This window comes from Mesoplodon bidens (genome assembly GCF_964165515.1).
Source record: "Mesoplodon bidens genome assembly, chromosome: 9".
Lineage (NCBI taxonomy): Eukaryota > Metazoa > Chordata > Mammalia > Artiodactyla > Ziphiidae > Mesoplodon > Mesoplodon bidens.
In genome coordinates, this window is record NC_138166.1 from 52034821 (window position 1) to 52061040 (window position 26220).

Below are 26220 nucleotides of genomic sequence, written 5' to 3' on the forward strand. Positions count from 1 at the left end.
TAATAAAGGCATGCTCACACTTTAGACACTGCTTGTGTGCCTAAAATTTTACTGATGGGATGATAATCTAATAACAGTTCATTCAAATATCTTCACTCTCACTAGCCTTGTCACATCTGATAAACTCTGATAATTGATAAATAGCAAAGATTTATATACTTCACAACCATTAAAGTGAAAAAATTATCTAGTTACACAGTGGTTTACACAATGACAAGCTCAAGCATTTGTTCATGTTTAAACTTATTAAGAATGGATGCAATTCCAAGGTAGAGATGGCAAATTGGACATATGTAGCCATCCTGTACTCTCTTAAATCCCCACTCAGCAAAATTTTAGAAGCTCCAAAACAGATGGTAGCAAGTTTAGCATACAAAATGCAAACAAACAACAAATGATTATTAAACTGACAGCAGGGAAAGCCTAGAAGCAGCCTTATTTATATGACAGAACAACCAAAAGGCCCAGGGCTGACACCAGGAAGTGGGAATGAACAGAAGGTCTACATATAGAGGTCTAAAATTTGAAAGAGTGGTTGGAAGTCTTTTCAGTAGATATTTAATCCTTATATCCCTTATCCCCCTCTGCTTACATAGGTAACTGCCTCTACCAAACCCAGAGACGGTAAAACAGAGAACTGGGAAACCCAACCAGTTAGGAACAGGGATACCATCCTGAAACAGGAGGATTAACTGGATTTCTATCTCCCACTCTGCTTCCAGAAGATTGTCAACTAGGACTCTATCTTCTAGGCAGGAGTTTAGGAGAATTTTTACCAGGAATCTTACAGCACTGCAGGAAAGATGGATAGTGATATATCAAGGGTTTCTCAATAAAATGGCTTAGTCAGTTCCTACAGTGAAATTCATGGTGAACCAGCTACCCAGCACACTTGGAGCACCCAATCAGGTTGTTACTGCACCACTTTTAAGTTATGGCCAGACAACTAAGAATCACCAGTTATCCCTCCGCAGTCTCTAATATTAAAGACAGAGACCAAAACAAACTAGAAGAAAAAAAACTCAGTAGAAACAGAGAAAATACTGTTAAAAAAGCTTCAAAAAAAGATCATTAATATTTTCAGTGAGTTAAGAAAAGGTATTGCAATCTTGAAACAAGAAAAGGATATTATAAAATGGAATCTTCCGGGAACAAAAAGGTCTCTTAGAAATTAATAATATTAAAAATTTTTAATTTCAATAGAATAGGTGAAACACAAAGTTGAAAAAATGTCCCTTAATGATGAGTTAAAGGAAAAAATAATTAGAATACAAGAGAGAAAAGATAAGAAAATTAGAAGAGCAATCCAGGAGGTCCAACGTTTACATAATAAAAGATCCAAAAAGAAAAGAAAAAGTGAAGGGAGGAACTCATAACAAAATAATTTAAGATACTTTCCTGGAACAGACGGACATATGCACATTAAAAGAGCTTGACCTCATTAGTCACCAGACACGAGGGAAATACAAAACAAAATGACAAGGAGAAACTATTATATACCCCCTATAACCAAAAAGGCATACAATAACAAGTATTGGAGAGGGTGTGGAAAAATTGGAAACCCCACACACTGCTGGGAAGATTGTAAAATGGTGCATGCAATTTGGAACAGAGTTTACGACAATCCCTCAAAAATTTAAAGATAGTTATCAGATGACTCAGCACTCCCATTCCTACATATATACTCAAAAGAATTGAAAACAGGGACTCAAAACAAATGACTATACACAAATGTTCATAGCAGCACTATTCACAGGAGCCAAAAGGTAAAAACAACTCGAATGTACATCAGCTGATGAATGGATAAACAAATGTGATATTGCCTTGTTAACCAAAATTTCAGAAATCGAAATCTAATTGAAATAGAGAGGCTTTATTTGAGGTTTGTCAGACTACACGTAGGAGACACAAATTCAAGAAGCACTTGAATTGTGTTCTGTAGCACTACAAAATGGAGGAAGCTTATAAAGGCAGAAATTGCAAGGCCACAGTTAGTTACCTAAATTGTTTGTCAAGAATTATAATTGGAACAGGCAAGAAGTAAGGGTGCTTGTTAAGCAAGAAGTAAGGGTCTGAACTGGTTGCATAGTTACAAGAGGGGGGCACCTTGAGACTATATAAAGTTGCAGCTGAGGGATGTTGTTCTAAGCACGGCTGGTGGTATCATAGGGTTTGATATCGTTCAAGCAAATTCAAATCCTCAGTGGGGCAGAGATGTGTCTGAAACCAGAACCTCAATGACTGCCTGACACCATTTTTGTATGCCTGATCTATGATTATGCCATCATAATTTCAATTTGTCATCAACCCATACCATGGACAATTATTCAGCCACAAAAAAGAATGAAGTACTAATACAGGCTACAACATGAACTTTAAAAAAATTATACTAAGTGAAAGAAACTGCACAAAAAGTCACATATTAATGATTCCATTTAGATAAAATGTCCAGGCAAATCTATAGAGATAAAAAGTATATTAGTGATTGCTAGCAGTTAGAAGGATAGAGAATTCATGGTGACTGCTAATGGGTATGGGACTTCTGTTTAGGGTGATGAAATTTTCTAAAATCAGGTAGCAGTGACGGTTCCCAAACTCTGAGAATATACTAAAAACCACCGAATTATACACTTTAAAAGAGTGAATTTTGTTATGTGAATTGTTATATTAAAAAAAAAAAAAGAATGGAAAGACATGAGTTTCCAGATTGAAAAGGTGCAGTGAATGAAAATAAAGCTACATCTTGGTCAACTCTTTGCTTCATCATGAAATTTCAAAACACTGGAAATAAAGAGAAGTATTTTAACAGAAACAGTGGAAACTAGACAACAATGGAGCAATTTCATTGAAATTCTAATGAAATTATTTCCAACCAAGAAACCTATATCTAGCCAAAATGTCAATCAAACGTAAGTGCAGAATAAAGATATTTTCAGCAATGCAATGTCTTTCTAGCTTTCCTAGAAAGCTATTAGAAATTGTGTTCACCCCAAAACAAAACAACATGAGACGGAGGAAAAAAGAGCTCCAGCCCAGTAGCGAGGGGAGGGGCACCACAGGAAACCAGTGACAGGAGATGCACCAGGTAGAGGCTTGGGGAGGTCTTGAATTAATGGTAGAAGTGAAAAATGGGAAATTATTAATTTCAGGGAAACCAAAAAAGCAATCACAGTATACTACATGCCTCAGCTATGAACAAGATTTATACTGACATAATAATGTAAATTTTGAATTTCTGATCTAATCAAAGTTATAATATACCTATATTTAGAGGATGGAAGGTTGGGAGGGTGGCAGGATAGGATGTTCACTTGTTTCAAAGCGGAAAAATTTTTTAAAAGACCACTAAATTTCCGTTTTTCACTGTAGGAATCAATGGATGATGCCAAAAGGCGAATAATCAAGAAGTGGCAATAAAAGCAAGTCTTATTAAATATTCAGAGGAAAATCCGAAAGAATCAGTTAAAAGAGTTGAAAGTAAAAACAACTATTTTTCATAACAAATCACAGAATTAACTGACTCTTTATATGCGTGTGATGTACAACTTGCATAAAAACAACAATCACAGCAACAAAATAAATGATTTAACCCTGGTGTGGGTTTAACTGCCCTTTACCAATGTTATGCATTGGTAAAGTTCATATTAAACTAAAATATTATGTGATGTTAACTGAATGAATTTGAAATAAATAAATGTAAGAAATAATAATAATCATATGAAAGAAGACCATTCATTATAATGGTCATTATAATGATATGCCTTTATCAAATTACTGATTTTGAAAATTGGTGAGAAGTTACAGACACTCCATTTTGTATGATATATAATAATGTATACTTCGCTTAGAGATAAATCTGCTAATGATTTTTTCTCCAATTACTTCATGGTCTATTCAAACATAATGTGAAGGTAATTGGAATTATTCATCATCTTCATCCTGAACTTGGGCACTTTCATCAGACAGCAACTTTAGTACTTTAGCTGGAACGTTTGTCCAATTTCTCCAAGCTGATCATTATTGTCAGTCTTATTAATGCATCGCTCTCCTGCTTCCACCTTTCCCCTGAAGTATGCACAGTTTTTTTAAGATTATTATTTCCTTAACTAAGGAAACTTGGAAATGATTTCTGTGAGAAAAAACAAACAATTAATATGCAAAATATGTTTTTTCCTTTATAAAGGAATTCTTTTTTTACTACTGTTACCTTCCCTATGACTTTCTTCTACAAATGAAGTCTTTTTTTCAGTCCATTCTTTTCAAATATCACAGATTATACCAGCTTCACCATTAAATGTCTATAGTTTAAATGATTAAATTTGAAATTAAAGTAAGAAAAATAATTTTTAAAGAAACCATAGTGGCATACTGTATTGTCATAAAAACAGTCTAATCTGTAGTGGAATGTACTCATAAACTGTGTGTCTTTGTAAATCAGCAGGCATTTACTATCACAACAGTTAAAGATCAGACACACTCCCATCTCAAATCATGTGGATTAAAATACTGAACTGTAATCAGGACCTCCAAATAAGGAATGGCAACCATATGAAATAAAACTAGAACACAGAGAAGATAGGTATGATGTAAACAGAAAAAAATACACTAAAATCTCAGCACCCAACATGATAGTGAACAAACACAGTTTAAAGTGACTAAAGGAGACCATGACTCCCTATTAGGTGAGAAAAAGCCATTAGGGAAAAGGATAGAAAAGAAGATAATTGACTTTGCGCTACCAATTAGAGAAATAAGACACTCATAACAGAGCACTGATTGAAAGCTGAATTGTTTTTTTTCATTTAATTTCTCCTTATGGTTCAAAGTTCTTTTATCTTTAGCTGCCTGCACGTTCTGTCATCCACAACGTTTACATCTGTTCACTTGCAGTACTTGGTTCTGCATGGCAACCCACCCCTTCAGAATATAAGATCATAGTATCACACTGCATAACTAGTTCTCCATATATCAAACTAAAACATCCTTGAAAGTCTTCCATAAAGAAAAGTCCATGAGTCAAATCCAGTTTTCCTACTGTTGTCACTAAAACACAAATATGTTCTAGTCCATGACACGTGAAGATCTATGACAGCGACTTATAACTCACATGAAGATTATCTAGTCTAAGATCACAGTCCTCCACCAGATTTCAACCTCGTTAAAAGTAAAGACTATATATTTGTATCCCTAGAGCTTAAGGATAGTCCCTGGCACAGGGAAGACAGTCCACATATGTTGGAAGAAAAAAAAGATGAATGAATTATTAAGCGAATGACTATAACAAGTCGTGATTCTGCTTCCAAAAATTATGCCAAATGGGATGAGTTTAAACAATAGTGCAAAAATTTGGGCAGTCCTTTGCTATGTAAACTTGGAGCTACCCAGATTCACACTCGACACAGGAGATGAGATGATGCAGCTACTGGAAAGGGCATGCATGGAGTACTGAACATCTAAGCCTGAATTTCCTCATCTGCAAAATGGAGGGACCTTATACCCACTTCACGGTTTCAGTTGGCACTATATGACATAACATCTAAATTACATATTTCAATCCCTTGCATAAAGTACAGGTTAGGAACCCTCTCTACAATATTTCTGATGGAAATCCACTTATCCTCTACTGAATGCTCTTAGTGATAAGGTGTTCATTACACAAGGCACTGAATTTAATTTATGAGTAACACAAAACATTTGAACATTCTTCCCAGGATTAAACCAAAACTAGCCTCTCCAGAACTCTCACACTTGGCTTTCTTATCCTCTCTGGAATATTTATGTTACCTTTTCTCTACGCTCTTCAGTATGGCTTCAATTCTCCTGAGTAAGTCTTCCTGGCACCTTTACTGGTTCCATGTTGTATCCGTTCACGTGCCCTTCCAGGTGCACTCTCCTGTTTGCTTCAGCTCTTTGAGCCAAAAAAATTACTAGTCTTTTTCACATAAACTGTTTTTAAGTTAACTTTCCTCCACCCTGTTTTTCCCGTTTTTTCCTCCCTTTTTTTTTGATGTGGACCATTTTTAAAGTCTTTATTGAATTTGTTACAATATTGCTTCTTTTTTTTTTTATGTTTCGGTTTTTTGGCCACAAGGAGTGTGGGATCTTAGCTCCCTGACCAGGGATCGAACCCACACCCCCTGCATTGGAAGGCGAAGTCTTTAACCACTGGACCGCCAGGGAAGTTCCTGCACCCTGTTTTTCTGTATTAGGTTGGGCTGCCTTTTTTTAAAAAAAAAAACCAAATACACTGTTTTACTTATCCCCACAGCAATTCACCTTGTAGGTTCTGCTCATCATTTCACCAGATCTTTTTTGACCCGATTCCATCACCCCAAGTGTTAATTATGGCTCCCAGCGACAACACATACACAAATAGGTCAAGCACATCATCTCAATGTCTTCATCTGAGTCATTAATAAAAATATCAAATAGGACAAGGTCAAGGACAATGCCCTCCAGCATACACCAATAGACTTTTCTCCATCCCAATGTCAATTCATTAATCAATAGGCTTTGGGTGAAGTTGTTCAACCAGCAATAAACTGAAAGAATAATCTTCTAACAACTGAATTTCAATTTTATGTTGATATGGATCTAATGAGAGTTCCTGTCGCAACGTTTGCTGAAATAAGAAATAACACTGTTTCTTATTAAAAGGGAATGATTAGACTTGAATGTCTAAAAATCTTTTTTTGCATTTCACTAATGTTCTACAGTAAGCTTACATGTCTACAGATTAAGAGGTGTGTTCCCTACCACCTTTTAAAAACCAGCATTATGGGCTTCCCTGGTGGTGCAGTGGTTGAGAGTCCGCCTGCCAATGCAGGGGACACGGGTTCGTGCCCCAGCTGGGAAGATTCCACATGCTGCAGAGCGGCTGGGCCCATGAGGCATGGCTGCTGAGCCTGCAGGTCCGGAGCCTGTGCTCCACAACAGGAGAGGCCACAACAGTGAGAGGCCCGTGTACCACAAAAAAAACCCAGCATTACTTATATAACCTTCATTCTTGATGATTTCTCAAAGATTATATGCAATGGTTTTCTTTTCACATTCTAGATGTAATTTACCTGGAACTACATAATGAACTCATTGTAGTAGATGTTTATGAGTGTGGGTTTTTTTTGGAGGGGGGGGTTGGGAAGAGCAGGAAACTAAGGAAAGCATGTCCTATATCTGAAATTATTCCCTATATTGGGAAAATCCCCTGCTTTATGAATTTTGGTGGGAGGCAAGACCAAACCGTCATTACAAAAGTCAAAAGGCCAGACACTCACCTTCTCAGGGGCCTGTGCAGTCAAAACATGGGCATGGGACCTAATGTCAGCTAACCAAACACAACCAACCCTCACTTAGCATTAGGAGCTAACAACCCAAAGAAGCAGGGAGAATGTCGACACCATTTTGACATCATCAGTGGAGGTAATAACATCCAGTCACCCAGGGAAGCCACGCCAGTCAAGTAAGAGACAATGTCTGCAGCCAGCAGTCCTGGGGGCAGCAGGATGTGCAGTGGGCAGGTCCACACATGAAATTGGTTCTGGGTCTGGCTCTCCAGCCTCACACTGTTCCTGCCCTTTTTTTTTTTTGGCAGTACGCGGGCCTCTCACTGTTGTGGCCTCTCCCGTTGCGGAGCACAGGCTCCGAGGCGCAGGCTCAGCGGCCACGGATCACGGGTCCAGCTGCTCCGCGGCATGTGGGATCTTCCCGGACCGGGGCACGAACCCGTGTCCCCTGCATCGGCAGGCGGACTCTCAACCACTGCGCCACCAGGGAAGCCCCCTGCCCATTTCTAAAGTCTTCTCAGTAGGTCTGTCAGCCACACGTTAACCTCTTGATAAACTTTTCAGATTAATTCAGCTGAAGGAGGATGTCTGCTGCTTCAAAGGGAGAACTCTGACTGGTACATTTTTCAGAGCAGCCAGCCACTTTAATTCCTTTGACACAATTAGGTGGTTTCTGACTAACCCACTGTCTGTGGTCTGCTCTACCCGTTATGGAGTAAGATTTGCTCTAAATCTTCTGCTTGGAAGAGAATTGTTTTGAGAGAAAAATTAAAGACTATAAATAGAAGCTAAAGATGGAATATAGATAAAAAGAAAAATAAAGAAAAAAAGTTTAAACATGAATTAAGTAGTTCTGCTTTCCCTAGGTTGTTCGCATTAAGTAGTAAAACTATTAGGGTCTCTTGCCCTTCCTGCTTCAAATGTCACTCATGTAAAAATTACTGGCTAAGCACCTACTATGTGCCAGACACTCTGCTAGGCACTGGAGAGGCAGCCTCTGCTCTTGTGAAACCCCAGTCTATCTAGCTCAGAGTCTCAGGTGAAATAGTTTTATCTGGTTTCATAAATAATCTCCTTTCTTACAGGTGTTTCCTTCTCAGTATCCTCTGTTGGTGTTCCTCATCACTTTGCAGTGCCTTAATGTTACGCTGAATGTTGAAGTGCCCCAGTGTTCAGTCCATGAAACTCTCTTCCATTTCTATGTTCATTTGCTCATACAGTGTTTTAATTATTGATTGCTGGACAAGAAACTAACCCAAAACTTCGTGGCTTAAAATAACCACCATGGGGGGCTTCCCTGGTGGTGCAGTGGTTGGGAGTCCACCTGCCGATGCAGGGGACACGGGTTCATGCCCCGGTCCGGGAAGATCCACGTACCGCGGAGCGGCTGGGCCTGTGAGCCATGGCCGCTGAGCCTGCACGTCCGGAGCCTGTGCTCCGCAACGGGAGAGGCCACAACAGTGAGAGGCCCGCGTACCGCAAAAAATCAAAACAAAAAACCAACAACCGTTATATGATCTCTGACAATTCTTGGGTCGAAAATTCAGAAAAGGCATAGCAGGGGACAATCCATCTTGGTTCCATGTGACATCTGTGAGACTGGAATCTGCCCCTTACCCCCACCCAAGAAGCCTTCTTCAGTCACATGTCTGGCACTAGCCTGGTGGGGCAAATGGCCTGGCTGGGGTCCGATATCTCAGGCCTAACTAACTTCACACTGTCTTCTGGGTTCTCAGTTCTCCTCCATGTAATCCAGGGCCTCTCCCCATGGTCTCTCCAGCGGGACAACTGGAATTCTAACATGGTTGATCAGGATGATCAAGCGTGCAAAACAAAAGCTGTCAGGACCACAACTGGCAGAGTGTTCCTTCCACCATGCTCTTTTTTTTTTTTTTTTTTTTGGTGGTACGCGGGCCTCTCACTGCTGTGGCCTCTCCCGTTGCAGAACAGGCTCCGGACGCGCAGGCTCAGTGGCCATGGCTCACGGGCCCAGCTGCTCCGTGGCATGTGGGATCTTCCCAGACCGGGGCACGAACCTGTGTCCCCTGCATCGGCAGGCGGACTCTCAACCACTGCGCCACCAGGGAAGCCCCACCATGCTCTTTTATTGGTTAGAGCAAGTCACAAGCCCAGCCTTAATTAAGGGTCAGGGACTATACAAGGGTGTGAATATCCAAAGGCGTGGTTCATTTAGAGCCACCAAGGTAACAATGACCATACCTGGTGATCTCATCTAATCCCCTTGTTAAATATTATCTATGACCCAGACAACTTCCAAATCTCTATGTTGGCCCTCTCTCCTAAATCCCAGACCCATATGTCTAACTGCCTTGTGACATCTTCACTTGCATATATAATAGGCATCTCAAAGTTAACCCCTTCAAGGCTGAGTTGCATCTTCCTGCAGTCTGCCTCATCTCTCCTCACAGCAGCTCCACTGTTATAGTTGTTTCAGCCAAAACAACTTGGGATCATCCTCGACTCTTCTTCATTTCTCAAATGCCACATCAAATGCCATCAGCTCAACTTTAGAAATACATCTAGAATCCAACCACTTCTCACAACCTCCACTGCTGACATCATCCCACGCTTAGACAACTGTGACAGCCTCCTAAGTGGTCTCTCTGTTTCAGAACTTGCCCATCTTCAATCTATTCTTGAGAAAGCAGCCAGAGAGATTCAATTAAAATATAAGCCAGATCAGATCATTTCTCTGCTCAGCATCCTTTAGTGGTTTCCCATCTCATTCTGAGCAAAAGAAAAGTTCATCAAAATAAAACTTTACAAGGCCGGACACAATCTGGACCCCACTGTGTCTTGGATTTTGTCTCCTCCTCCTGTCCTCCTTGCCTGCTCCATTCCAGCACAGGAGCCCCGCTGCTCCTCACATAAGCCTTCTATCTGGAATGTTCTTGCCTTGAATATATGTCTTCCTCCTACACTTCCCTCAGATTGTTACCTAAATACCTCTCACCTTCTCAGTGAGGCCTTCCCTGATCACTGTCATTTAATGTTGTACGTGCATGCACGTGTGCACATATATCGTATCTCATAGGAAAGCAGAAAACGTTTCAATTGCCTCAGGATACTTTAATCTGGAAACCAGAATACTGATGGAGAACTACAGTTTTTGAGAACAGATGTGGTATAAAATCATGCAAATTAAAGCATTCTTCATAGATTTAGAAATCAAGATGTATGAGGCACAGAAACCAAATAATTAGGTAAATTGTGTGGCACGGTGAAAAGACAGAACATAACTTTCAGCTGCCAGTCCCATACCCAGCATCACACATACCTCAGGCCATCAAATAAAACTACGAAGATGGTTAACACCAGCAGGCTGCAGGGTGAAATGGAGTAATGAGGAATTTTAGGCACAGCAGACTTGGGCTAAAGTCTTATCTTTACCCTTTTAACTTAACCAAGTGATTTAGTAAATCTTAATTTCTCTAAGCATTCTTTTTCCTCATCGAGTATAAAAAAACTGGGTAACAAAAACACTTGCCTTATGTACTTTATAGGGCTAAAGATGGAATCTAATGGAATAGCATTTATGAGAGAGTGCTTTGTAGAATGTAAAACACTATAAAAACATATTATGTGAAAAAAAGAAAAAAAATACCTTATGTGATTTTTGGTGATTCATAAATCCCTTCATATGACTTCTGGTGACACAGTTTTTTTTCATGTGGAATATAGATTTTTGTATTACATGACAGTGCACATTAGCTTGGAATATTTCACAGTAGAAGAAATAAAATGATTGCTCCAAATAATCATGATCAGTTATAAGTTTTTTGCTTGTCTTCTTATATTGATACAAATTATTAAATATGTGATGAAAAATGCTGCTACACACACTTTGCTCTCACGCAATTTAAAACAGAACAGAATGGTTATGCACTTTAACTAATGGTAATATATATTTACATCATCATGTTTACTATTAATAGTCTTATTTCCACTTACAGAATTTGTTTTAGATTTTTCAGCATGGTGTTAAGCAGGGTAATGTGGCACTTATTTGTCTTTGGCAAAAAATAAAAACTAAATTGCTTAACTTTTTGATTAAGTAGAAAAAAATTTTGCTAGCATTTTCACATTTTTTATATTTCTCTTCCATGTCTCAAACCCAGGCAGGAAAAAAAGATGGCTATAATAATATTTTAGACCATTATGAAACCACATACCTTTTCAAGCTAATAGAGCCACTGCTTGGATAAAGATACTCCTTCACATTTGACAACAACTGAAGAAACGAAGTACCCAAAAGAGCACCCATCACGAGGGCCCGCAGGTTACACCAATGAGCCATGAGCAGCTTGGGGGCACGTTTCCCAGTGTGTGTCAGCCTTGCAGCTTGCAGACCACTATATCTACACATTTTGAAAGTGTGTAAGAAACTAAATTTCAGATGTTTCAGGAGTTTTACCCAGTACTTAACAGATAGCCTACACTAACAATATCCTATTATACACTGAACCACTTTAATAGTGACCTCCAAAGTCACTTCCTCGAATATTCTTTCACATCAATAGCTTCTCATCACTTATTTCATTATTCTGGCCCTCAGAAGGCTTTTATGTAACCTAAAATGTCATTCATGGCAATAATATAAAGCAGCCAAGCTTAGAGTTCTCTTTTAAAGCAAAAAAAAAAACCCAGAAATATATTTATACAGTGTGTACACTATCATAAATAAGAATCTCTTACATTGTAGAACCCAAATAACATAGGTACCTCAAAAAATGTTTGAATACGTAATTAATTCTAAAGTCCAAAGGAAAAATTCAATAGTACCTAATGAAAAATTATGTTACTTTTCCTGCATATCTAGGGTTTTCATGGGTATGAGGTATGAATTTTCCTATACTGTTTAACACACTTGGTCCCCTCCCTCAAAAAATATGCTGTTAATTACATGGAACTACAAAATCAACATTTTTTAGAAAATAACTTTGATGTTAACAATTTTTAAATATGGAAATATCATCAAGTTTGGGAAACTGGGACTTCCGGGGAAGATGGCAGAAGAGTAAGACGCGGAGATCACCTTCCTCCCCAGACACACCAGAAATACATCTACACGTGAAACAACTCCTACAGAACACCTACTGAACGCTGGCAGAAGACCTCAGACCTCCCAAAAGGCAAGAAACTCCCCACATACCTGGGTAGGGCAAAGCAGAGAGATTGCGGCACCGAGGATGGGTGCCGACCAGCACTCACCAGCCCGAGAGGCTTGTCTGCTGGCCCGCCGGGGCGGGCGGGGCTGGGAGCTGAGGCTCCAGAGCACAGGGAGAGGACTAGGGTTGGCGGCGTGAGCACAGCCTGCAGGGGCTTAGTGTGCCACGGCTGGCTGGGAGGGAGTCCGGGGAAAAGTCTGGACCTGCTGAACAGGCAAGAAACTTTTTCTTCCCTCTTTGTTTCCTGGTGCTCGAGGAGAGGGGGATTAAGAGCGCTGCTTAAAGGAGCTCCACAGACAGGCGCAAGCCGCGGCTAAAAGCGCAGAACCCAGAGACAGGCGTGGGACGCTGGGGCTGCTGCTGCCACTGCCAAGAGGCCTGTGTGCAAGCGCAGGTCACTGTCCACGCCCTTCCGGGGAGCCTGTGCAGCCCGCCACTGCCGGGGTCCGGGGATACAAGGACGGCTCCCCCGGGAGAACGAACGGCGCGCCTCGGGCTGGTGCAACGTCACGCAGCCTCTGCCGCCGCAGGCTCGCCCCGCCCTCCAGCGGGAGTGAGCCAGAGTTCCCTAAGCGGCTGCTCTTTTAACTCTGTCCTGTCTGAGAGAAGAACAGACGCCCTCCGCCCTCCGGCGACCTACACGCAGAGGCGGGGCCAAATCCAAAGCTGAGACCCCGGAGCTGTGAGAATAAAGAAGAGAAAGGGAAATCTCTCCCAGCAGCCTCAGAAGCAGCGGATTAAAGCTCCACAAGCAACTTGATATACCCTGCATCTGTGGAATACATGAATAGACAACGAATCATCCCAAATTGAGGAGGTGGACTTGGAGAGCAAGATTTATGATATTTTTCCCCTTTTCCTCTTTTTGTGAGTGTGTATGTGTATGCTTCTGTGAGAGATTTTGTCTGTACAGCTTTGCTTCCACCATTTGTCCTAGGGCTCTATCCGTCCATTTAAAAAAACTTTTTTTTCTTCATAACTATTTTTTATTTTAATAACTTTATTATATTTTATCATACTTTATTTTAGTTTAGTTTATCTTCTTTCTTTTTGTCCTTCCTTCCCTCCTTCCTCCCTCCCTCCCTCTTTTCTTTCTTTCTTTCTTTGTTTCTTTCTTTCTACTTCTACTAATTCATTCTTTCTACTTTTTCTCCCTTTTAATCTGAGCCATGTGGATGAAAGGCTCTTGGTGCTGCACCCAGGAGTCAGTGTTGTGCCTCAGAGGTGGGAGAGCCAACTACAGGACACTGGTCCACAAGAGACCTCCCAGCTCCACAGAATATCAAATGGCGAAAATCTCCCAGAGATCTCCATCTCAACACTAGCACCCAGCTTCACTCAATGACCAGCAAGCTACAGTACTGGACACCCTATGCCAAACAACTAGCAAGACAGGAACACAACACCACCCATTAGCAGAGAGGCTGCCTAAAATCATAATAAGTCCACAGACACCCCAAAACACACCACCAGACGTGGACCTGCCCACCAGAAAGACAAGATCCAGCCTCATCCACCAGAACACAGGCACTAGTCCCCTCCACCAGGAAGCCTACACAACCCACTGAACCAACCTTACCCACTGGGGACAGACACCAAAAAAAAAGGGAACTACGACCTGCAGGCTGCAAAAAGGAGACCCCAAACACAGTAAGATAAGCAAAATGAGAAGACAGAAAACTACACAGCAGGTGAAGGAGCAAGATGAAAACCCACCAGACCTAAAAAATGAAGAGGAAATAGGCAGTCTACCTGAAAAAGAATTCAGAATAATGATAGTAAATATGATCCAAAATCTTGGAAATAGAATAGACAAACTACAAGAAACATTTAACAAGGACCTAGAAGAACTAAAGATGAATCAAGCAACGATGTGCAACACAATAAATGAAATTAAAAAATACTCTAGATGGGACAATAGCAGAATAACTGAGGCAGAAGAACGGATAAGGGACGGGGAAGATAAAATAGTGGAAATAACGGCTGCAGAGCAGAAGAAAGAAAAAAGAATGAAAAGAACTGAGGACAGTCTCAGAGACCTCTGGGACAACATTAAACACACCAACATTCGAATTATAGGGGTTCCAGAAAGAAGAAGAAAAAAGAAAGGGACTGAGAAAATATTTGAAGAGATTATAGTTGAAAACTTCCCTAATATGGGAAAGGAAATAGTTAATCAAGTCCAGGAGGCACAGAGAGTCCCATATAGAATAAATCCAAGGAGAAATATGCCAAGACACATATTAATCAAACTGTCAAAAAATTAAACACAAAGAAAACATATTAAAAGCAGCAAGGGAAAAACAACAAATAACACACAAGGGAATCCACATAAGGTTAACAGCTGATCTTTCAGCAGAAACTCTGCAAGCCTGAAGGGACTGGCAGTACATTTTTAAAGTGATGAAGGACAAAAACCTGCAACCAAGATTACTCTACCCAGAAAGGATCTCATTCAGATTTGATGGAGAAATTAAAACCTTTACAGACAAGCAAAAGCTAAGAGAGATCAGCACCACCAAACCAGCTTTACAACAAATGCTAAAGGAACTTCTCTAGGCAAGAAACACAACAGAAGGAAAAGACCTACAATAACGAACCCAAAACAATTAAGAAAATGGGAATAGGAACATACATATTGATAATTACCTTAAAAGTAAATGGACTAAATGCTCTCACCAAAAGACACAGAGTGGCTGAATGGATACAAAAACAAGACCCATATATATGCTGTCTACAAGAGACCCACTTCAGACCTAGAGACACATACAGACTGAAAGTAAGGGGATGGAAAAAGATATTCCATGCAAATGGAAACCAAAAGAAAGCTGGAGTAGCAAGTCTCGTATCAGACAAAATGGACTTTAAAATAAAGACTATTAGAGGAGACAAAGAAGGACACTACATAATGATCAAGGGATCGATCCAAGAAGAAGATATAACAATTGTAAATATTTATGCACCCAACATAGGAGCACCTCAATACATAAGGCAAATACTAACAGCCATAAAAGGGGAAATCGACAGTAACACATTCATAGTGGGGGATTTTTAACACCCCACTTTCACCAATGGACAGATCATCCAAAATGAAAATAAATAAGGGAACACAAGCTTTAAATGATACATTAAACAAGATGGACTTAATTGATATTTATAGGACATTCCATCCAAAAACAACAGAATACACATTTTTCTCAAGTGCTCATGGAACATTCTCCAGGATAGATCATATCTTGGGTCACAAATCAAGACTTGGTAAATTTAAGAAAACTGAAATTGTATCAAGTATCTTTTCCGACCACAACGCTATGACACTAGATATCAATTACAGGAAAAGAGCTGTAAAAAATACAAACACATGGAGGCTAAACAATACACTACTTAATAACGAAGTGATCACTGAAGAAATCAAAGAGGAAATCAAAAAATACCTAGAAACAAATGACAATGGAGACACGACGACCCAAAACCTATGGGATGCAGCAAAAGCAGTTCTAAGAGGGAAGTTTATAGCAATACAATCCCACATTAAGAAATACGAAACATCTCGAATAAACAACCTGACCTTGCACCTAAAGCAATTAGAGAAAGAAGAACAAAAAAAACCCAACGTTAGCACAAGGAAAGAAATCATAAAAATCAGATCAGAAATAAATGAAAAAGAAATGAAGGAAACGATAGCAAACATCAATAAAACTAAAAGCTGGTTCTTTGAGAAGATAAACAAAATTGATAAACCATTAGCCAGACTCATCAAGAAAAAAAGGGAGAAGACTCAAATCAATAGAATTAGAAATGAAAAAGGAGAAGTAACAACTGACACTGCAGAAATACAAAAGATCATGAGACATTACTACAAGCAACTCTATGCCAATAAAATGGACAACCTGGAAGAAATGGACAAATTCTTAGAAATGTACAACCTGCCAAGACTGAATCAGGAAGGAAGAGAAAATACAAACAGACCAATCACAAGCACTGAAATTGAAACTGTGATGAAAAATCTTCCAACAAACAAAAGCCCAGGACCAGGTGGCTTCACAGGCAAATTCTATCAAACATTTAGAGAACAGCTAACACTTACCCTTCTCAAACTCTTCCAAAATATAGCAGAGGGAGGAACACTACCAAACTCACTCTACGAGGCCACCATCACCTTGATACCAAAGCCAGACAAGGATGTCACAAAGAAAGAAAACTACAGACCAATATCATTGATGAACACAGATTCAAAAATCCTCAACAAAATACTAGCAAACAGAATCCAACAGCACATTAAAAGCATCATACACCATGATCAAGTGGGGTTTATTCCAGGAATGCAAGGATTCTTCAATATACGCAAATCAATCAACGTGATACACCATATTAACAAATTGAAGGAGAAAAACCATATGATCATCTCAATAGATGCAGAGAGAGCTTTCGACAAAATTCAACACCCATTTATGATAAAAACCCTGCAGAAAGTAGGCACAGAGGGAACTTTCCTCAACATAATAAAGGCCATATATGACAAACCCACAGCCAACATCATCCTCAATGGTGAAAAACTGAAACCATTTCCACTAAGATCAGGAACAAGACAAGGTTGCCCACTCTGACCACTCTTATTCAACATAGTTTTGGAAGTTTTAGCCACAGCAATCAGAGAAGAAAAGGAAATAAAAGGAATCCAAATCGGAAAAGAAGAAGTAAAGCTGTCACTGTTTGCAGATTACTTGATACTGTACATAGAGAATCCTAAAGATGCTACCAGAAAACTACTAGAGCTAATCAATGAATTCGGTAACGTAGCAGGATACAAAGTTAATGCACAGAAATCTCTGGCATTCCTATACACTAATGATAAAAAATCTGAAAGCAAAATCAAGAAAACACTCCCATTTACCATAGCAAGAAAAAGAATAAAATATCTAGAAATAAACCTACCTAAGGAGACAAAAGACCTGTATGCAGAAAATTATAAGACGCTGAAGAAAAAAATTAAAGATGATACAAATAGATGGAGAGATATACCATGTTCTTGGATTGGAAGAATCAACATTGTGAAAATGACTATACTACTCAAAGCCATCTACAGATTCAATGCAATCCCTATCAAATTACCACTGGCATTTTTCACAGAACTAGAACAGAAAATTTTACAATTTGTATGGAAACACAAAAGACCCTGAAGAGCCAAAGCAATCTTGAGAACGAAAAACGGAGCTGGAGGAATCAGGCTCCCTGACTTCAGACTATACTACAAAGCTACAGTAATCAAGGCAGTATGGTACTGGCACAGAAACAGGAAGATATATCAATGGAACAGGATACAAAGCCCAGAGATAAACCCACGCACATATGGTCACCTTATTTTTGATAAAGGAGGCAGGAATGTACAGTGGAGAAAGGACAGTCTCTTCAGTAAGTGGTGCTGGGAAAACTGGACAGGGACATGTAAAAGTATGAGATTAGATCACTCCCTAACACCATACACAAAAATAAGGTCAAAATGGATTAAAGACCTAAATGTAAGGCCAGACACTATCAAACTCTTAGAGGAAAACATAGGCAGAACACTCTATGACATAAATCACAGCAGGATCCTTTTTGACCCACCTCCTAGAGAAATGGAAATAAAGACAAAAATAAACACATGGGACCTAATGAAACTTCAAAGCTTTTGCACAGCAAAGGAAACCATAAACAAGACCAAAAGACAACCCTCAGAATGGGAGAAAATATTTGCAAATGAAGCAACTGACAAAGGATTAATCTCCAATATTTATAAGCAGCTCATGCAGCTCAATAACAAAAAAACAAACAACCCAATCCAAAAATGGGCAGAAGACCTAAACAGACATTTCTCCAAAGAAGATATACAGACTGCCCACAAACACATGAAAGAATGCTCAACATCATTAATCATTAGAGAAATGCAAATCAAAACTACAATGAGATATCATCTCACACCAGTCAGAATGGCCATCATCAAAAAATCTAGAAACAATAAGTGCTGGAGAGGGTGTGGAGAAAAGGGAACACTCTTGCACTGCTGGTGGGAATGTGAATAGGTACAGCCACTATGGAGAACAGTATGGAGGTTCCTTAAAAAACTACAAATAGAACTTCCATATGACCCAGCAATCCCACTACTGGGCATATACCCTGAGAAAACCATAATTCAAAAAGAGTCATGTACCAAAATGTTCATTGTTGCCCTATTTACAATGGCCTGGAGATGGAAACAACCTAAGTGTCCATCATCGGATGAATGGATAAAGAAGATGTGGCACATATATACAATGGAATATTAATCAGCCATAAAAAGAAACAAAATTGAGCTATTTGTAATGAGGTGGATAGACCTAGAGTCTGTCATACAGAGTGAAGTAAGTCAGAAAGAGAAAGACAAATACCGTATGCTAACACATATATATGGAATTTAAGAAAAAAAAATGTCATGAAGCACCTAGGGGTAAAACAGGAATAAAGACACAGACCTACTTGAGAATGGACTTGAGGATATGGGGAGGGGGAAAGGGTAAGCTGTGACAAAGCGAGAGAGAGGCATGGACATATATACACTACCAAACGTAAGGTAGATAGCTAGTGGGAAGCCGCCACATAGCACAGGGAGATCAGACAGGTGCTTTGTGACCACCTGGAGGGGTGGCATAGGGAGGGTGGGAGGGAGGGAGATGCAAGAGGAAAAGGATATGGGAACAGATGTATATGTATAACTGATTCACTCTGTTATAAAGCAGAAACTAATACACCATTGTGAAGCAATTATACTCCAATAAAGTTGTAAAAAAAAAATTTGGGAAACTGTAGATTAAAATGTTTGATACTGATTTTAAGGCTTGCTAAATAACAAGATTGTGTGTGTGTGTGTGTGTGTGTGTGTGTGTGTGTGTGTATTTAAGTAGATCCCAGTGAAATAAATGGGGCAACACTCTAACTTACAAGTATCCTTTATGGAAACTTAAAACATTTCATAATTAAAATAAAGTTTTAAGTGGCTTGGTTTTCAACCAGTCTACAAAACTTATTCAACCTATAGAGCAGTTTAACTGTATTTAGGATTTAAATACAGTTACATCTTAACTGTAGAATAAGGAAGGTTGTGGATAGAAAAAAGAAAGTTTCCTTTCCCCCTTCTGACCAAAAGCTCAACCTAAGTAAAGCTGAACATAAACAGGAGACACAACATTGCAATTAGGATTCAAAGTAAGATGAATCTGAGTCTACCTTTCATGCCATAAGACACTAAAAAGCATTTCATCTCCCAAATCCTTAGGTTTCTCCTTTGTAGGGTGGTGACAGTCATAGATCCATAAGATTGTTGAGAACATCACAAGTGAAAATGAATGTAAAACCCCCAGCACAGTGTCCAGCATAAAACTCAATACGGTTTAGTTGTTGGTTTTTAGTACTGTGGTCATACTTGTCTTAAACATTATTTCAGCTCCCTTTCTGATCCCTCACTCATCATCTCAAATCCACAAGTGCCCTCCTGTTTCCTACCCTGTGTCCCTCCACTAGATCTGCTCTAATTCCAGTGGCATGTCATACTTTGAAACTTCTATCACCTTCCCACTGCTGTGAAACATGCAAGAAAAGAGATAAGAATTTATTTCTGCTAGATACTGTGAGGAAAACAATCTGATTAAATTAATCCATTCAAGTATGTAGGAATCTTAATTTTCCTTGAGATATTGGCATACGTGGGGGGGAAAAAGGCAAGCAATGAAAAAGCAGTGTAAGAAAAGAGAAACTTTAGGAAATATTCAGGGAAGCTATTTTTGTAGTGGGCAATAGCCACAGAGGCAGGTGAATAATGTCAGGGAGTCTACACCTTTCCTACTCTAACTGGGAAGACTCCGTAAGGAATTTCTACAGCACAGAGCTCCCCTGCTCCTGCCTCCCCAACTCTGTTTTCAGAGACTCACTGGAACATTTTACTTAAAATAAGCCAAACAAACTTCAGTGGTAGCAACAAAAAAGCACTTCACTAAAGAGAGCAAAAGGATAGGAGATGAAGTAAATAGAAAAAGACAAAGAAAGGCGGAGATGTGAAAGGCAAAGAAATACTGGAAAAGTAAAGAAATAAAGGTGGAGTGGAGAAAGGAAGAAGAGGCAAGGCAGGGCAATCATAAGTCATGAATGACACCAGTGTGCCTCATTCTCTAAAAGAGAACAGGTTAATCTAGGCCTTAGCTCCCCCCAGAGAAGTTAGGCATGAAATGCCTGCAGAGTACTGCATATATGCACCCTATATTGTGGTTTATTGAAGAGGACCTGGGATGTCTCCACAAGAACTGGGACCAAGGGAAATTTCACTCACACAAAGAAGAATAATTTTAAAAGTCAGTCTTAATCAGTTGACAAATACTGCAGGACAGTGAATTTCTTTCCTTTTATGTGGCAACTTCCACAGAATATAAAATGATCAAATGACATCTGCTCTGATATGCATATTTTTAGCTTCACAAATATATTTAATTTTCTTTTAAGATTTGAAAGACACGTTTTCACATTATTTTTGTTCATTTCTCTACCAATGTTACTGATTTTAGGGGCCAAACTAATTTTTCTTCCTCTCAATTTAATTAACCAATTTTGGGGGAGGGAACAAGTATATTTTTGAAATCTCTTTTGTAATGTTTTGTGGAAAAGTTAGTCAAGTATACTAAGAAAAATCTGGATTTAACTGAAATACTGCAACTAGACATACTACGAAATGCAAAACAAAAATTCCAATTCTAAATCAGCTGAATACATTATTGACCCCCATATCATCAGTTAAACAAAAGAAATTATATTTGCATTGATGTGTGAATTTGCATCCATTCTTGGTAGCATGTAATATATGCAACTGCTTGGCTCTAGCTGTCCTTGTAGCCACATTACCATATTATTCAAATGTATCTATCATTTATATGTAAATAGACAAGATGAATGGCTTCTTCATAAGACAACAATTTTCAAATGACAAACAGACATAGGCAGACATTAGCAAGATAAAAATGTTGTAAATATTCATTCTATTATATATTTTTAAGGAAAAATGGACACTATTTCAAATGTTTTAAAAAGTAGGGTGGTAATTACAAAATGGGATCTTAATACATTCACAATACCAACAGCTATTCTTCTCAATAAAGGTCTCTACCAATGTCATTTGTATCTTGTAAATTACATGTTCTCAGATCCATCTGTGAAAATTGGGATGTTAATTATCATGGTTACATTTCATGGTTCCACAGTTAAATGCAGAAGTGGTGCTACACAAATACCATATGTTTTTCTAAGAGAAACGGAGAAAGATTAATTATGAGTTCAAGTCCAAGTCTCAACACAATAAGATCATTACATTGTGTGCCACGCAAATTGGAAGTTTTAATTAATAGCTGAAATACTAACTGAGGGGAAAAACTATGCAGTCTAAATTGTAAGTATCAGGCTTTTCTCCACAAAAATCATCCAAATAAGGATGCTTTTGAGAAACCAAGTTATAAATCCAAAGAAAAAAAATTTTGTTGTCTGTGAACTTCCTTGATGGAGTGATTACCGTCATGTTGTTTAATCCTATCTGATAAACCTAAAAATTACAGTGTATACTAGTAACAAATAGGTTATAGACAATATATCTGATGAAAATTCAACTGAACATTCTTTCTGGATTTTTCTTTAAGATACATATCATTCAAAATTATGCAAAATTACAAGTCTTGTGTACTCAGATAAAATACTCACTTCAGTATAGCTAACTAAAGACAAAACTCTATGATAATACTATAAGAATTTTATTCATATTTATAAAATCTGAATTCTCATTTTACTCACCACATACTCAAACACAAGTGTCAGCGTCTCCTTGGTGTGGATGATGTCATGAAGCAGCACTATGTTAGCATGTTTCAGTCCTTTTAACAGAGAAGCTATAAAATAAAGTGGACAAAGAGACAATTTATCATGGGTAACAAGCAACTGATTTGTTTCATTATCATTTTGGTACATCATCAGATGAAATATACCTATTTTCCCATTTTCCAAGCCAATAACAATTCAGAATCAAGGGTAGAGGAACAAGGTTTTCATTTAGATTAAGTTACCTCCAATTAATTCACCTGTTATTTGTTATTAATCTTTAGTTAGATTCCATTATGGTCAGAGAACATACTTGGTTTGATTTCAATTGTTTTAAATTTGGGTTTGTTTTGTTACCTAGGATATGGTTTATCTCCATATGTGTGAAATATATATTCTGCTGATATTGGATGGAGAGTTCTATAAATGTCGATTAGAGCCTGTTGGTTGATGGTGTCATTGAATTCTTCTACAGTATATATTTGCTGATTTTCTGAATAGTGGTTCTATCAATGACTGAGAGAGGGACGCTGACATCCCCAACTGTAACTGGCAATTTGTCAATTTCTTATTTGAGTTCTGCCAGTTTTTGCTTTGTGTGCTTTGAAGCTCTGTAGTTTACTATATATACATTTAAGATTGTTATGTTTTCTTTGTGAATTGGCCCCTTTTACCAATATATAATGCATCTCTTTGTCCCTGGTAATTTTCTTTACTCTGAAGTGTTTTGTCTGATATTTTATTTATTTATTTATTTATTTTGCTGTATGCGGGCCTCTCACTGTTGTGGCCTCTCCCGTAGTGGAGCACAAGTTCCGGACGCGCAGGCTCAGCAGCCATGGCTCACGGGCCTGGCCGCTCCACAGCATGTGGGATCTTCCCAGAGCACGAACCCGTGTCCCCTGCATCAGCAGGCGGACTCTCAACCACTGCGCCACCAGGGAAGCCCTGTCTGATATTAATATAGCCACTCCAGCTTGATTTTGATTAGTGTTCATATGATATATCTTTTTATATATTTTTTTTTCTTTTGGCCTACACCAATGGCCATTCAGGTAGAATACTCAAAGAACAGAAGCTTCCTCTATCATTGTTAATTATTAGTAGCACCGTGTCTTCGATTTTGGTTTTTGGTATACAACCTGAAGAGAAAAAAGAAACACAAAACACATTTTTGTGTGTGTCTTCTGTCAGGAACTTGTAACTGCTCATTTATTCATCAAATATTTATTGAGAACCTAGTTAACTGCACGGGTGGCCCTGGACAAACCTCGAACTCTTGATAATAATACTGCAAGACCACCTCTTTAAAAAGAGATTTATAACACAAAGCATGAACCCTGCTGTAAACTCTGGACTTTGGGTGATAATCATGTGTCAAGGTATGTTCATCGCTGGTAACAGATGTACCACTCTGATGAGACATGTTGATAGTAGGGGAGGATTGGGGTGGAGGGTAGGGGAAGGGAGTAGATGAAAACTCTCTGTACTTTCCACTCCATTTTGCTGTGAACCTTAAAACTGCTCTAAAAAAATAAAGTCTATTTTAAAAAATAAAAATAAAAAGATATATCTATGTTTTAACATACTAAAAGAAAAAGCAAGTCTAGATTGTTTAATATTTTACTGAAATAAAATGGTATTTTAAATATGGAATCATCATGCAAAGAGGCTATACTGGGCAGTCCCCAGAGAAGGCAGAGATAAAGCCTGTAGACTGTTATATTCTCGTATGACCCCAATTAATGTGAGCTCCTGTTTTTAGAGTTATTATTGCTATGAATTTCCACTGTCTTCACCATGCAAACCTATTTCAGGACAATATAATATATCTTTAATCCAAAGATGAGCTTCAACAAACACTTAATTGGTCCAGAGAAGGCCATTCAGGCTGAGAATACTTGGTGTGGCTGGCTCCAACACCAGAAGACAAAAAGAAGTGTGTTTCCTCTGAAACTGAATCACCAGCATCAGTGTGTTGTCCAAAGCCAGAGAGGTCTAAGCTAACTACAACGGGGAGGCCCTCTCCTCCGCCTCACATATATCTGCCATGGGCAAGTTAGTTTTACACACTAAAAACCTTATAGTAAAAATATCTACAAATTTATTTTATCTGAGCTTTGTAAATTAGCACGCATGAGAAAATAATTACTAAAAATAACAATAACAATAAAATCACAGCACACAAACTTTGAAGAAACAACCACTACATAGACATACGATAGAGTTTGGTACTGTTAATTCCAATAATTTACAACCTTCCTTCTTTTAATTATTCAAATATTTAATTATATTTTCATTATTCAACCGTCAGCCTCAAACAAGTAAAGCTTTATTACATAGCTAATCCCCAGGCATTAATCATTAATCCGTTGGGGAACCAACTGCACATGTGCTCAAATTTTAAAGAGGACACTTGGACCTACGCTAGTCTTCTGAGGCAGACTCATCCTCAAAGATCAAGATTTCAAACCACAACAGGGTATTTGGAAGTGATGGTCAAGTACAGTACTTCACACCTAGCCTGTGCACGAATATGCATAGGTAAAATGAATCAAGGATCTAATGATTATTACGTTTATGAAAGGAACCTAGCTTTGTGAGGCAAGTTTTGGAAAGATATAATATCTTTTGTAATCCTGTCTGATTTCATTTTTCAAGTTATCCCTTCAGTTTGTCAAATTCAGTGATGATACTTATCAGCAGCAACTCCAAAAAGGTACTGAAGCTTACAATTCATTGAATATCCCATCCCCAGAAAACCGTTTGTTGTTGCTTTTTTTTTTTTTTTTTTGCTTTTCTCCCATTGCCGCCTTTCCTCTCTTACCATTTAGACCTAAACTGTTTCTCATTTCTCAAAGTAACATCTTCACGTCCATCATTTCCCATTGTGTTTTTCCTACAATTTCAGTAAAATCAAATCTCTGCCATCATTTATCCTGGGAAAAAAATACATCTTCCTGATGGTGACCAATATTATAGCAAAAAAGCCATGTCATTTTTTACATTACATTTTTGACCATTTCTACATGAAGACTCAAAGCCTCCATATTTTGTTCTATTAACTCTCAATTATTACAGATTTTAGACTTCTAACTATATTTACATACACTTTTAAAACCACACTATCAGTTAAATAACTACCAAGAACTGTATTTGAAAATAAGCGCTTTTTCTTTTGAGATTAACATAACGAATGTGTATTTGGAAAAGGCTAAAGCCACTAATTTCAAAGCTGATGGCAGAAAAATGACACTGAAGGGCAGAAAACCAACCACAATATCTACCAACATGAGGGTAGGTGACAGACCTGACTAACTTGGAGGCTGCCAAGGCAACAGCCGCTGCTCCAAGCCAGGTGCGAGATACTGTCACTCCTGCTGTTAACCAAGGCAAGTGAGTCTCCTGGGCTGCCAAGTCGGTCCAGTAATTAACACCTACAAGTCCTAGAGCCAGTATGTCTCCCTTTTCAAGACAAGCACTGTCAAAATACTACTCCATGTAATCCTAATAATATCTCAAATATACCACGTTATTTTCTCATCGTTTACATACAAAACAAATCCTGTAACACTGGCGTTAGTAATTCTAGCACGCTTCGTTTCCCCATGAGTTTTAAGCAAACATATGGCAAACATTTTAAATTCATTTCACCAGTGAGGCTTGAAAAGGTACAAACGTACATGACATAAAAGACTTGTAATTAAGGGTGAGGGTAAAAGTGCTAACAATAATTCTGGGGCTGTGATGTTGAAACAATACAGAAACAGAAACACACTGTTGCTCATAAAGATAACTGCCTTTCAAAACGGGAATGAAGACGCAGACCTACTTGAGAATGGACTTGAGGATATGGGGAGGGGGAAGGGTGGGCTGTGACAAGG

General features: G+C 38.6%; 1 protein-coding gene across 4 annotated transcripts in view; it reads right to left on the reverse strand.

Annotated features, from left to right (window-relative positions):
- CDK14 (cyclin dependent kinase 14) overlaps positions 1-26220 on the reverse strand; it is a 591337-nt gene that overhangs the window by 310808 nt on the left and 254309 nt on the right. For all 4 annotated transcript variants that reach the window (XM_081243419.1, XM_081243417.1, XM_081243420.1 and 1 more), the window contains one exon: positions 22313-22407. In XM_081243419.1, the coding sequence (XP_081099545.1) occupies positions 22313-22407 (95 nt within the window). The remainder of the gene's footprint in view (positions 1-22312; positions 22408-26220) is intronic.